Consider the following 11,768-nt stretch of genomic DNA (forward strand, 5'->3'; position numbering starts at 1 on the left):
AGTGATTTCAATGTAAAATCTAAATTAGAAGTTTAGTGGACACATTGTGTTGCTCTAGCAAAGAAATAAATCTTGAATATAAAAAAATATTAGTTAATTAGATTTTTTTTTTCTTTAAACTTTGGCATGTACCAAATTATATTTTTTGACTTTTTTCATTAATAATTTCCCTTAATTATTGAGATTGTTGGATTAAGGACTTTTGTCTAATTTTATTCAATTTTATTAATCTAGTGATTGTCCATGTACTAAATTATGCTACTCAGACTTTAATATCTACAAAATCATACCTCTTAAATTTTGACATGTACCAAATCATGTTAAATTATTATTCAATATAAAACATAACTTATAATTTATAAAAAAAAAATACTAATATACTAAAAAAAATACAAACATAAATTATAAATTATAAAATATATTAAAAATATAAAATAAAATACTAAATTGGTTCTGAACGAGAAGTATTATCCTCGTCCTCATCCCATTTAATGTTCGAGAATAAAAAATAATCCTTATTCTCATTTTATTTTTTATTTAGACAATAAATTTCCACCTATTAAAAGCAAATTTTTTTAATATACTTTAAATTCATAAGAGCATCTCTAATGGTAATATTTTGGAGAATGCTTGATGAGGTGGAAAGCTTATGTGGCAAAATATAGAAATGCTATATTATTGGAGATAAATGAATGTTATTCTTGAAATTTGTATTGATGCCACACAATGGCATTGATGCTATGTCTTTTTTATATAATAAAATATTAAAAGTGCAATATATATATATAATATTTTAATAAAGAAAAAAACTTATATATATAATAATATGTGATATCATAATTACAGCATTTTTAAAAAGTATTATACTATTGGAGTGTTTTTAAAAGTAAAGGTGTCAAAAATAATATGGAAGAAAAATAAAATAAAATATTATATTTTAGTTGATGTAGAGATATAGAGTATTATACATTGATGCTCTAAGTGATTATAATCACTCAATAAATAAAATGCAGGCTTGCAGAGCACGACCACAAAGAATCTCAATCCTTCTGTGACAAAAATACTTTTTAATTATTTTCTCAAAAAAAAAAAAATACTTTTTAATTATGTTCAACAGACATCCAACCAATCAGAATTCATTACGTGGCACTGTACATAGACTTGCTGACGTCATAATTTAAAATTAACTATTTTTTATTTTTTTTTAATTTTCTTTGGAAGAAAAATAAGAATCAACAGAAAAACTCGATCCAATGCTTACTGAAGCTCTGAAAATGGAAACGACGTCGTCGAAGAGTTCCTCGTCGTCGGAGGAGGAGAAGAAGAAGTTGTTGAAGAAGAAGACTGAAACTCAGACTCAGACGGAGAAGAAAGCTTTGGGATGGATGGAATGGCTGAGAGGTTGGTTCTATGTAGTTTACGAGATGCTTTTCCAGAGAATAACCGCTAGTCACTTACAAAACCCTATGCCTTTACCTCATCTCAACGAACTCACCTGCATTGTCACCGGATCCACCAGTGGAATCGGCCGCGAAATCGCCAGGTTAGTTACTTACTCAGTTCTTCAAATCTTGAGGATTGTTTTCTTTTTCTTCTTAATTTTATGATTGGATAGGCAATTAGCGGAAGCTGGAGCTCATGTGGTTATGGCGGTGAGGAATACGAAAGCAGCGCATGAATTGATTCAGAAATGGCAGAGCGAGTGGACTGGGCTGGGTTTACCTCTCAATATTGAGGTGAGAAAACTAATTTTTGTTTAACGATAATCAAAATAATCTGTTGGTTTTTTGATTTGATTTTATTGTTTGGTTAGGTGATGGAGCTTGATCTTTTGTGTTTGGACTCTGTGGCGAGGTTTGCTGAAGCTTGGAATTCTCGTTCTGGGCCTTTGCATGTTCTTATCAATAATGCTGGAATATTTTCCATTGGAGGTTGGTGTTTATTACTGATAATATGTACTTAAACATAGATTCGTGAACTGTGTTATTAGTATTGTATTGTATAGTATTATATATCAGATTTTTATACAGTACTACATGCTGGTATTAATTTGTATGGGCATATATATATACATACAATATTTTGAAATAATTCAGTACTATATAAAAATATGTTATAACACACAATTCAATATAATACAATACATTGTGATACGGTGACCATGTAAGTATTGCAGTGTTTTACTCTTTTAGTCTGATTTTACTAATTAAAATTAGTACATTTTTTGAATATAAATCAATGGATATTAACTGGAGGTTGGTGTTTATTACAGATATGTATATCTAAACATGGATTTGTGTTCATGTATAGTATTATTGAATTGTATTATAGATCAGATTTTTTTATAGTACGATTGATTTGTATGATATATACATACAATTCTTTGATATAAATCAAAATTTAACACAATTCAATAGAATACTTTACAATAGAATATGGACCTGTTAGTATTGCAATGTTACTCTTTTCAACACTGTTGTGTTTCTAAGTTTGATTACTAATTAGAATTAGTGCATTTTTTTTAATATAAATCAATGGTTTTTAACTGGGTTATTACTCATTTATGGAAAATAGTTAGATGTTAGTTCTTCCGGTTAGTTGATATGCTTTTACTTTCTTGTATTTAGAGCCACAGAAATTTTCAAAAGATGGTTATGAAGAACACATGCAAGTGAATCATCTTGCTCCAGCCTTACTTTCAGTATTGCTTTTGCCATCTCTTGTCAGAGGCTCTCCTAGTCGAATTGTTAATGTGAATTCTGTGGTAAGTTACTCTGCTATCGTATGGGCTATAGATATGCATTGATGTGGTTCTATCCATGTTCTCCTCAATCTTTGTATACAGAATATTAAATGCTCAGAAATTTAATACTTCCCGCTTCTTTTTTATACAGTTTCACCTGTTAGTTATCAAGTGAGGTTTTAAGTTCATTGTTCGATTAATTATAGATTTAGAATAAAATTAAGTCACATTAGTCTGCTTCATGTGAATCCTCTAATAGGATATCACTTGATACAACTATTTGAGTAGAACTCACTCCCAAAAAACTAGCCTAAAGAAGAAGGGTGCCCAAGTAGTTATATATTACTAACCAATCCCATACTTAGCCAATGTGAGATCCTAACAATATACCCCCTTTGGAGTCGAAGTCCACGGTGGCCCACTCTACGGTTGCCTCCTCTAGGTCTAATTCACAGGTCGCCCCTTCCGCGATGTTGGTCCCACTTGAGGGTGCATGGCTCTAATACCAATTTGATAGGATACCACTTGATACAACCACTTGGGTAGAGCTCGCTCTCAAAAGCTAGACTAAGAGAGGAGTGTACCCGAGTAGTTATATACTACTAACCAATCCCATATTTGACCAATGTGAGATCCTAACATCCTCTTAGTTTCATCTAATGTCGTTTCATATTTAAGAAGAATTTCTGGCTTTCTTTATGTAGATGCATTATGTTGGCTTTGTTGACACGGAAGACATGAATGTTAATTCTGGGAAAAGGAAATTTTCAAGCTTATTGGGATACACCAGCAGCAAACTGGCTCAGGTACACTGTTTTATCTTGTACTTCATAACAGTTCAGTGTATTGGCTCAGTTTGTTTTGTGTGAAACGAAAAATATTGATACTCTATTTTAGGTTGTCAATCCTTCGCCCATGTGTTACTTGTATTGGAACTCATAGAAACTCTTTTTTTTTTGTGTACGAATTTTCTTTCGATGGAAATACACCAAACCAAGTTATAACCTGACAGGAATCTCCACTATATGGGAAAAATAGGGGAAGTAAATAAAAAAAGTAGGAGATTTTATTGTCTTTGTCACTACTAGAGCATTATGTACATCAAAGCTTTACAAGTATTGGGAGTGATTTTAGATCTGCTATCGCACATTTATAAGATTTATCTTTTGCAGGTTATGTTTAGTAGCGTTCTCTTTAAACGTCTGCCTGCTGAAGCGGGTGTTAGTGTACTTTGTGTATCGCCTGGAATTGTCCACACAAATGTTGTAAGTGAGCTTTCTATTGTTAAGCATCACAATACAATGATTTTCAAAGTTTGTAAATGACTGGTGTTACTTCATTTTCTATCATTTTGATGTGAACTTCAATTGCAGGCAAGGGATCTGCCAAAACTTGTTCAAGCTGCTTACCATCTAATACCCTATTTTATTTTTAGTCCACAAGAAGGTGATGCTTCGTAAACTCTAGTACATCTGTTTCAAAATCATGAATGTATATCTCCAAGCAATATGATATAATGGTGTTTAATCTTTTGACAAACTAACATTAGCTTAGGCTGGATAATGAGCTATCTCACCACCTTCTCTTTCATCTCTCTGAAACACCTAATTCGGAAGAGTTTTATGCCGAGCCAAAATATTTGTCTTCATTTCTTAGGACAAGTCTATATTTCTGGTGCATAGAATTTAGTTGATTATTTCACAATTAGAAATATTTAGCTTGAAAATAGTTGAGTTTTGGTTTTCCTTGAAAATCGAAATTGAATAATGTCTGCAAGTAAATGCAAACACCTTTTACCTAATGGATTGTCAACAATTCTATCTATGTATTAATAATTGTTTGGTTCATAAAGTTCTGAGTTTGGGGGCTAGACTTAGAAAGAAACTAGTGGTCTCTAATTTCAAAATGTTAACATATTTGGTCAATTGAGTTTTGCTTTCATTCCTGACTCAATGTCTAAAGATCATATACAAATGAACAGTGTTGATCGTGTTAGAACAGATCCTGAAGAAACAAAAACTGACACATATATGGCATTGGGAGCCTTCTCTAACATTCTGTAATTGTTATAAAAAACTGAAGTTGTTAACATCCATTTCAGGTGCCAGAAGCACACTTTTTGCAGCCACTGATCCTCAAATTCCCGAGTACTGTGAGCTGTTGAAATCCGACGACTGGCCTGTTTGTGCTTTCATATCTCACGATTGTCATCCCACAAATCCTTCCGAGGAAGCACACAGCACTGGAACTGCTCATAAAGTGTGGGAAAAGACACTAGAATTGATCGGTCTACCTTCCGACGCTGTTGAGAGGCTCATCGAAGGGGAAGACATTGAGTGCAAATATGGAACTAAACAGGAGTAAGTTTCTTCATCATTTGTCCAAAATTTGCCCACCAATTGTTCAATGTAGATTATGTATCGAGTTGCCCATGTAGTTTGGTTGGCTTGAGTTTAAGGATCTGTGGTCATTCATTTTCTAACATAAATAGGAAAGTGAATTGCCATGATCATAGCTTAGCTGTGAAGATCAATTAGATCTATTTTGCTATAACACACTTTTTTTAGTTCATCTTTTTTCTCTTTGGTTGGAAAATGAATCTTGGGATTGCTAGTATGTTACTTGCTGCACCAAAGTGATTTTCATGGGCAAAATTAATTCAAAGGAACTTGGAGAAATTCAGGTTTTAGTTAGAAATGATTTGAATTGTCTCTAGTGGTTAATTTTGATCAACTTACTTATGTTATGTTAATGGGTGTGAAGTATGAAGAAGTGTATTAATGCAATCTAAGCCAATTTGTTCCATCATTTATGGGTCTACTGGAGCTACCCACTTCGATCAATTAGCTTAGATTTTGACCAGATACGAAATCACTCGTGCTTGATCTAGTAGTACTTTTATGGGGATTCTATCTATCGTTGTAGGATTCCTATTCAAGATCACTATAGTTTCTTGTTGGGAGACTTTTGTTGGAGTAATGTATAAATAGAGACTTAATTTAAATTTTATTTTTAATCACATAGGTATGTAAAATTTGGTAAAATACTTTCATTTGAGTGGTGTTTGAATACAAGAATGACCTTATTGAATCAAAGACTGCAAAATTAGAAAGAATTTTATGATCCAACAAAATACTACTTTATTCCATTCTTAAGAAGAAAAAAAAAATGTTCCTTTTATTCGTTTTATTGATATTGAAAGATAAATCTTAATTTTGACTTGTATAAATGAAAAAGGTGAAAAAAGAAAATAGGCTAAAGAAGAATAATTTTTTTTGTCCGTAAAATGCAAAATTCGTTCATGATGATGCTGAAGTGCTTGCACCACCGACAAAGTATCCATCTTGACAATTATTGTTTGTTGTGGCAACTTCCGCTTAATCTAACTCAAAACTTCTTTAAGCTCAATAGTTTTTTTTGTAATTTTTGGGTGAACAGAGTTGTTAGAGTATCTCTAACCATACTTTTTAAACACACTCCTTAACTAAAATAAAGAGTGAGATTTTAAAAAAAAAAAACTCTAACTATATAAAAAATGACTAGAGAATGGAGCTTTCTACTTTTTTGCTATTTTTTTTTATAAAATGTTGAATTTATTAACACAAACGATCAACCATTACAATTGTTTGTAAATCAGGAGCATCAAACTCATAAAAAGTACAATCTAATATAAACAAGACTCGAACAACACAATGAGCAATTATATTTGCAGATCGTTAAACAAAAAATAATGAAACATTACTCAAAAGCACTATTAATATTTTATTATTTTATAAAAAAATTAATTTATATTTAACAAATTTAAATTATAAAAAGATATTAAAATAATCAAATACTAAGAAGCATGATTAGAGTAATAATAATAAAAATGACTATCTATTTTAGCTAAAAAAAAAAAAGAAATACTCTTATATATTACTTTTTTTTTTTTTGAGGGAAAACTCTTATATATTACTTAATGATTTGGTTAAAATTTTCTTTATCAGAAAAAAAAAAAGATTTGGTTAAAATTTTAGAATAAATAAATAATTATTTTCATGTATATCTTTTTTAATTATAAATATTTAAATTAAACTTCGATTTCACAAACCGACCTTAGCTCAGTTGGCAGAGCGGAGGACTGTAGTTGGCTAAAACCCATTAGATATCCTTAGGTCACTGGTTCGAATCCGGTAGGTCGGACTTTTCTGTTTTTTTTTTTTTATTTATTTTAATTTTAATATTTTCAAGAAACATTTTTATTATTTTATATAATTAATTAATAATTGAATTTTTCTCTTTTTACTCTGCAGACCAAATCGTCTTCTACATAGAAGAGGCGCATTTTAGCATGTTTTACTGAACAGAACAAAGCGCACGTTAGCACCAAACACTATACGATTCAAAAATCCACTCTCGTCACAATCATTCATCTCTGTTCAGAATCAGAATCCAGAACCATTCTCCTCTTCGCTACACGATATGGTAACACCATCGGATCTCATTTTCTTTTCTCCTTTTTATTTTCCCCTGTTTGGTTGCCGAGAAAGTCTAGGAAAATAATCAATGGCTCTGTGGAACACTTGAAACTTCAGTTAAAGTTTAATTTTTCTGATTAGTCTCGCTAAAGTTACCTCTTTTTCAAGATTTATGAAACTTTAACACTCACCCAGATTTTATTTTCTTTGTTTTTTAAACTCCATTTTAGGTTTTTTTTTTCCTAATTGTATTACACTAACGAATAATTACAGGCCAATACTTTACGTTTGTACTTAACTTGTATAAGGAATACTCTTGAAGCTGCAATGTGTCTTCAGGTACTTTTTTAATCACAATTTTGGTCTAAGCCTCACTATGCATTTTCACCATTTTTAGTATGAGAAACCTATTAGTTCTTCTACTTAATTTCCCATATGAAATTCATGTTGAAGACAACAAATTTTTAGTTGAAATTCATAGTTATTATGCTAAGCCTCATTATGCATAAAACTTTGCTAAGCCTTACTATGCATTTTCACCATTTTTAGTATCAGAAACCCATTAGCCTTTCTACTTAATTGCCCATATTAAATTCATGTTCAAGACAAAACTTTAATGTGAAATTCATAGTTGGTAGCCCTGTGAAATTCGTAGTTAATTGCCCATATCAGAAACCATGCTAAACCTCACTATGCATTTTCACCATTTCTTTCTTTTTCTTCATGATCACAATTTTGGTCGAATGGTTACCAATTATGCTAAGCCTCACTGTGCATTTCACCATTTTTAGTATCAGAAAGCTATTAGCCTCATTATGCAAAAAAACTTTTATGTGAATTTCATAGTTATATGCTAAACCTCACTATGCATTTTCACCCTTTTTAGTATCAGAAACCCTTAGGCCCTCCTACTTAATTTCCCTTATGAAACTCGTGATCGAGACAAAAACTTTTATGCGAAATTCATAGTTATGCTAAACCTCACTGTGCATTTTCACCATTTTTAGTATCAGAAACTTATAGGCCCTCCTACTTAATTTCCCTAATGAAACTCGTGTTCAAGACAAAAACTTTTATATGAAATTCATAGTTATGCTAAGCCTCACTATGCATTTTCACAATTCATAGTTATACCACATGAAACTCATGTTCAAGAGGAAAACTTTTTCTTTGAAATTCATAGTTATGCTAAGCCTTGCTATGCATTTTCACCATTGTTAGTACCAAAAGCCTACAGGTCCTTTTACTTAATTGCCCATATGAAATTCATGTTCAAAGAGAAAACTTTTATGTGAAATTCATAGTTATGCTAAGCCTCACTATGCCTTTTACCATTTTTAGTACCAAAAATCTATAGGCCCTTATACTTAATTGCCCATATGAAACTCATGTTCAAGTTCAAGACAAACTTTTTCGGGGTCTCACTTGTTTATTCTTTATTTTTTTTGCAGAACTTTCCTTGTCAAGAAGTTGAAAGACATAACAAGCCTGAGGTTGAGCTTAAGTATGTTAAGGATTTTTGGCTGATAACATGTGCCACTGTTTTTTCTTAAGAACTATCAGTACTTTCATATGAAGTAGTTTTGTAATAATTTTCTGAATGTTGGGTTGGTGTGTTTATTGATATGTAATTCATAACTTTCAGGACTAGCTCAGAACTTCTACTGAATCCAGTAAGTATCACTTTAGTGACAGAAGTTCTTACTTGTATATTTTTTTATAGATAACATTTTTAATTAGAAGTACTTTTTCAGGTTTTGATTTGTAGAAATGAGGCTGAGAAATGCTTAATCGAAACATCTATTAATTCATTGCGTATAAGCCTCAAGGTAATTATGAGCGATTCTTGTTTACTTCAATGCTTCCTTGTATTGATTGAGCTAAGTTGGATCAGCAAATCGAAACAGTTTGAGATAAGTGAGTCTATGTAGCAACTTTTGGTGAGAAACCCGAATCAGCGGTCTTTGTCGTCTAAGTTATGATTATATTATATATGTTCATTTTTCACTTGGGATTTCACCAATTTTTTATTTCAACAACATGAAAGATCAATCTAATCAGGCTTAATAAGTAAGATTCAAATGTATAATAGAATGTGTTGTAGAAGTGAAAGAATATAATGAGGATATTATAGAAACTTCTTGCATAATTATAGCCCGAAATTTGTGATTATTGTGAACCACTAATAAAGAAGGCATTCCGCTCAATATTTGGTAATTTTATCATATTGTGTATGATATAATCTAAAGTTTTTCTTATAAGAGAAAACCTTTAAGAGTTTTTCATGTGCCAAATCTATTTCGAGTTCGATTCATACTCAAATACAATTGATAATATAGGCTCTGCCTAATGTGTTTGTAATTTTCTTCTTGCCAGGTAAAGCAGGCGGATGAACTCGAAAACATACTAACTAAAAAATTTCTTAGATTTTTGTCAATGAGAGCAGAAGCATTTCAGGTGCTTAGAAGAAAACCAGTACAGGTATGTAGTAGACCGTAGGCGTCTCGGTCTTACTTAGTATTATCAGTCTATTCATTTGCTCTTTTTGCTGCAGGGTTATGATATTAGCTTCCTTATAACAAATTACCACTGTGAGGATATGCAGAAGAACAAGCTCATTGATTTTATAGTACAATTCATGGAGGCAAGAACTTTATTAAAAAATCTCATAAAGCTCATATTTTAATTGATTGACTGAAGATGCATGTGTATTCCATTTTATAACAATGAATCTGATACAACCGCTTGGGTAGAACTAACTCCCAAAAGCTAGTCTAAGAGAGGAGGGTGTTCAAGTAGTTATGTATTACTAACCAATCACATACTCGATCACTGTGCCCCTTCCATGACGTCGGTCTCACTTGAGGGTACATGGCTCAGATACCAATTTAATAGGTATTTCTGAGATACTCAAGAGTTCGAGCGCTCGGTCTCTTCCAAAAGAGTTACACCAACTAATTTCTCCACACCTCAAAATAGACTAAACACTTCCTCTTTATTCATTCCCTTCTACGCACACTATATCCCGCTACACCCCAATATGCCCACACTCTAACTACACCGCTTTGATATTCTTAGAAGCCAACCGATGTGGCTCCTTTGCGAGGAGTCTTATTAGAAACATCCCATAAACCCAACAGATACATTAGTTAAGACTCTTGGGGAAAAGGGTTTAAGAGTTTCATTATTTTGTAAAGATTAAAGCTTGATAGTGATATTGATCATTCTCCCTTGAACTCTTATCACTATGCATTGTTATAGTTCATCATGATAGACCCTTTTGTTTATATATTCAAGTTTTTCTATGGCAGGATATTGATAAAGAGATTAGTGAACTGAAGATGTCAGTCAACACTAGAGGGAGGCTAGTGGCCACAGAGTTCTTGAAGCAATTTATCTAAAAAACATTGTTTGTTGTATAAGCTTATATAAGAAAGGCTTTGTGATTATGTTAAACCATTCTTAATCATATTTTTCACTATTAGGGTGAGTTTGGTTGTAATGTAATGGAATGAAAGTAAATTAATTTTTATTTTGTTTTATTGTTTGGTTGTATTTAAAAATATTAAAATGCTATTAATGGAATAAATTTTCCACTATTTGAGTGAAATTAGTATTATTCCATGTTAATGAATGAACAAAAGAAAAAATAAAAAAAAAAATAGAATTTCTTCCTTTAAATTATTTATCTTCATATGGGCGAGTTAGCGATTTATGGGTCTTTTTTTTTTTTTCTAAAGAACTTCGGTTTGGGATAGATTAACTCTAAGGAAGAGTGGGATTTACCGTTCAAAAAATCGTTGTAAGACTGTCTAGCATTTTTAGCAAGCTTCAACATAGGCCAAAAAGCCTCTTTTAACAAAAACTACATTACTAACCGAAAATAAATCCAACATGTTCAGAATAGAATAAACAGAGCAATCATATGTCAATTATTGTAAACGATTTGGTTAGTCTATTTTTGTTGATTTTGTTCCATGAGCATGAATTATGTCTGATTTACCTATTAATGAAAATTCTATTTACTTTTAAAAAAATATTTATTCCTTTAAACTTTTTTTTTGTTGTTCTCTGCAAAAAATTATCTAAAATCGTTGTCGCAAATATTGGCATTAAATTACTTTTTATGCTCATTCTACATCAAAAAATTGTTGCATAAATTTTGGGTATTACTAATAGGGTAGATTTTGATATAATTTTTTTTTAATTTCTTAATAACATTATTGAGGAAAAAAGAAAAAAAAATCAATATTATTGTTTTTGTAGCTTATGCTTGTGATTTTTCTTTGTTGATTATAAATTATAATCCTAATCTAGTTAAATAAAAATGATCAATTCTCAGATGCAGTTTATATATTGGAAAAACTTTTAGAATAAATAAATAAATAAATCCCTTTCTAAAAATAAATAAATAAATAATTTAAATTATTAAATATTGTTTTTGACAATCATTTTCACAAACCGACCTTAGCTCAGTTGGCAGAGCGGAGGACTGTAGTTGGTTATTAAGCCATTAGATATCCTTAGGTCACTGGTTCGAATCCGGTAGGTCGGATTTTTTTCTTTTT

General features: G+C 31.2%; 2 protein-coding genes and 2 non-coding genes across 4 annotated transcripts; all 4 read left to right on the plus strand.

The window, feature by feature from the left end:
- Positions 1 to 997: 997 nt before the first annotated feature.
- LOC115722423 (dehydrogenase/reductase SDR family member FEY) lies at positions 998 to 5,440 on the plus strand. The gene is made up of 8 exons (XM_030651623.2): positions 998 to 1,543; positions 1,616 to 1,736; positions 1,814 to 1,931; positions 2,628 to 2,764; positions 3,448 to 3,549; positions 3,916 to 4,008; positions 4,117 to 4,189; positions 4,845 to 5,440. Exons 1-8 carry the CDS (start codon positions 1,254 to 1,256, stop codon positions 5,105 to 5,107), a joined length of 1,197 nt encoding a protein of 398 aa, XP_030507483.1. The 5' UTR covers positions 998 to 1,253; the 3' UTR covers positions 5,108 to 5,440.
- Positions 5,441 to 6,832: 1,392 nt separating this feature from the next.
- Positions 6,833 to 6,925, plus strand: TRNAY-GUA (transfer RNA tyrosine (anticodon GUA)). The gene is made up of 2 exons: positions 6,833 to 6,869; positions 6,890 to 6,925. It is a non-coding gene; the product is annotated as a tRNA-Tyr (tRNA).
- LOC115722463 (actin-related protein 2/3 complex subunit 4) lies at positions 6,901 to 10,810 on the plus strand. The gene is made up of 9 exons (XM_030651680.2): positions 6,901 to 6,915; positions 7,036 to 7,207; positions 7,474 to 7,539; positions 8,652 to 8,704; positions 8,846 to 8,873; positions 8,955 to 9,029; positions 9,577 to 9,681; positions 9,755 to 9,844; positions 10,512 to 10,810. The coding sequence occupies exons 2-9, from the start codon at positions 7,205 to 7,207 to the stop codon at positions 10,599 to 10,601; spliced, it is 510 nt and encodes a 169-aa protein (XP_030507540.1). The 5' UTR covers positions 6,901 to 6,915; positions 7,036 to 7,204; the 3' UTR covers positions 10,602 to 10,810.
- Positions 10,811 to 11,661: 851 nt separating this feature from the next.
- Positions 11,662 to 11,755, plus strand: TRNAY-GUA (transfer RNA tyrosine (anticodon GUA)). The gene is made up of 2 exons: positions 11,662 to 11,698; positions 11,720 to 11,755. It is a non-coding gene; the product is annotated as a tRNA-Tyr (tRNA).
- The last annotated feature ends 13 nt before the right edge of the window (positions 11,756 to 11,768 follow it).

Source organism: Cannabis sativa, chromosome 9, assembly GCF_029168945.1.
Source record: "Cannabis sativa cultivar Pink pepper isolate KNU-18-1 chromosome 9, ASM2916894v1, whole genome shotgun sequence".
NCBI lineage: Eukaryota > Viridiplantae > Streptophyta > Magnoliopsida > Rosales > Cannabaceae > Cannabis > Cannabis sativa.

Coding starts and splice junctions, on each gene's coding strand:
- LOC115722423 (XM_030651623.2), top strand. CDS start 1,254: ATGCTTACTGAAGCTCTGAAAATGGAAACGACGTCGTCGAAGAGTTCC. Junction 1,544..1,615: donor ATCGGCCGCGAAATCGCCAG/GTTAGTTACTTA, acceptor ATGATTGGATAG/GCAATTAGCGGAAGCTGGAG. Junction 1,737..1,813: donor GTTTACCTCTCAATATTGAG/GTGAGAAAACTA, acceptor TTGTTTGGTTAG/GTGATGGAGCTTGATCTTTT.
- LOC115722463 (XM_030651680.2), top strand. Junction 8,705..8,845: donor AAGCCTGAGGTTGAGCTTAA/GTATGTTAAGGA, acceptor CATAACTTTCAG/GACTAGCTCAGAACTTCTAC. Junction 8,874..8,954: donor CAGAACTTCTACTGAATCCA/GTAAGTATCACT, acceptor GTACTTTTTCAG/GTTTTGATTTGTAGAAATGA.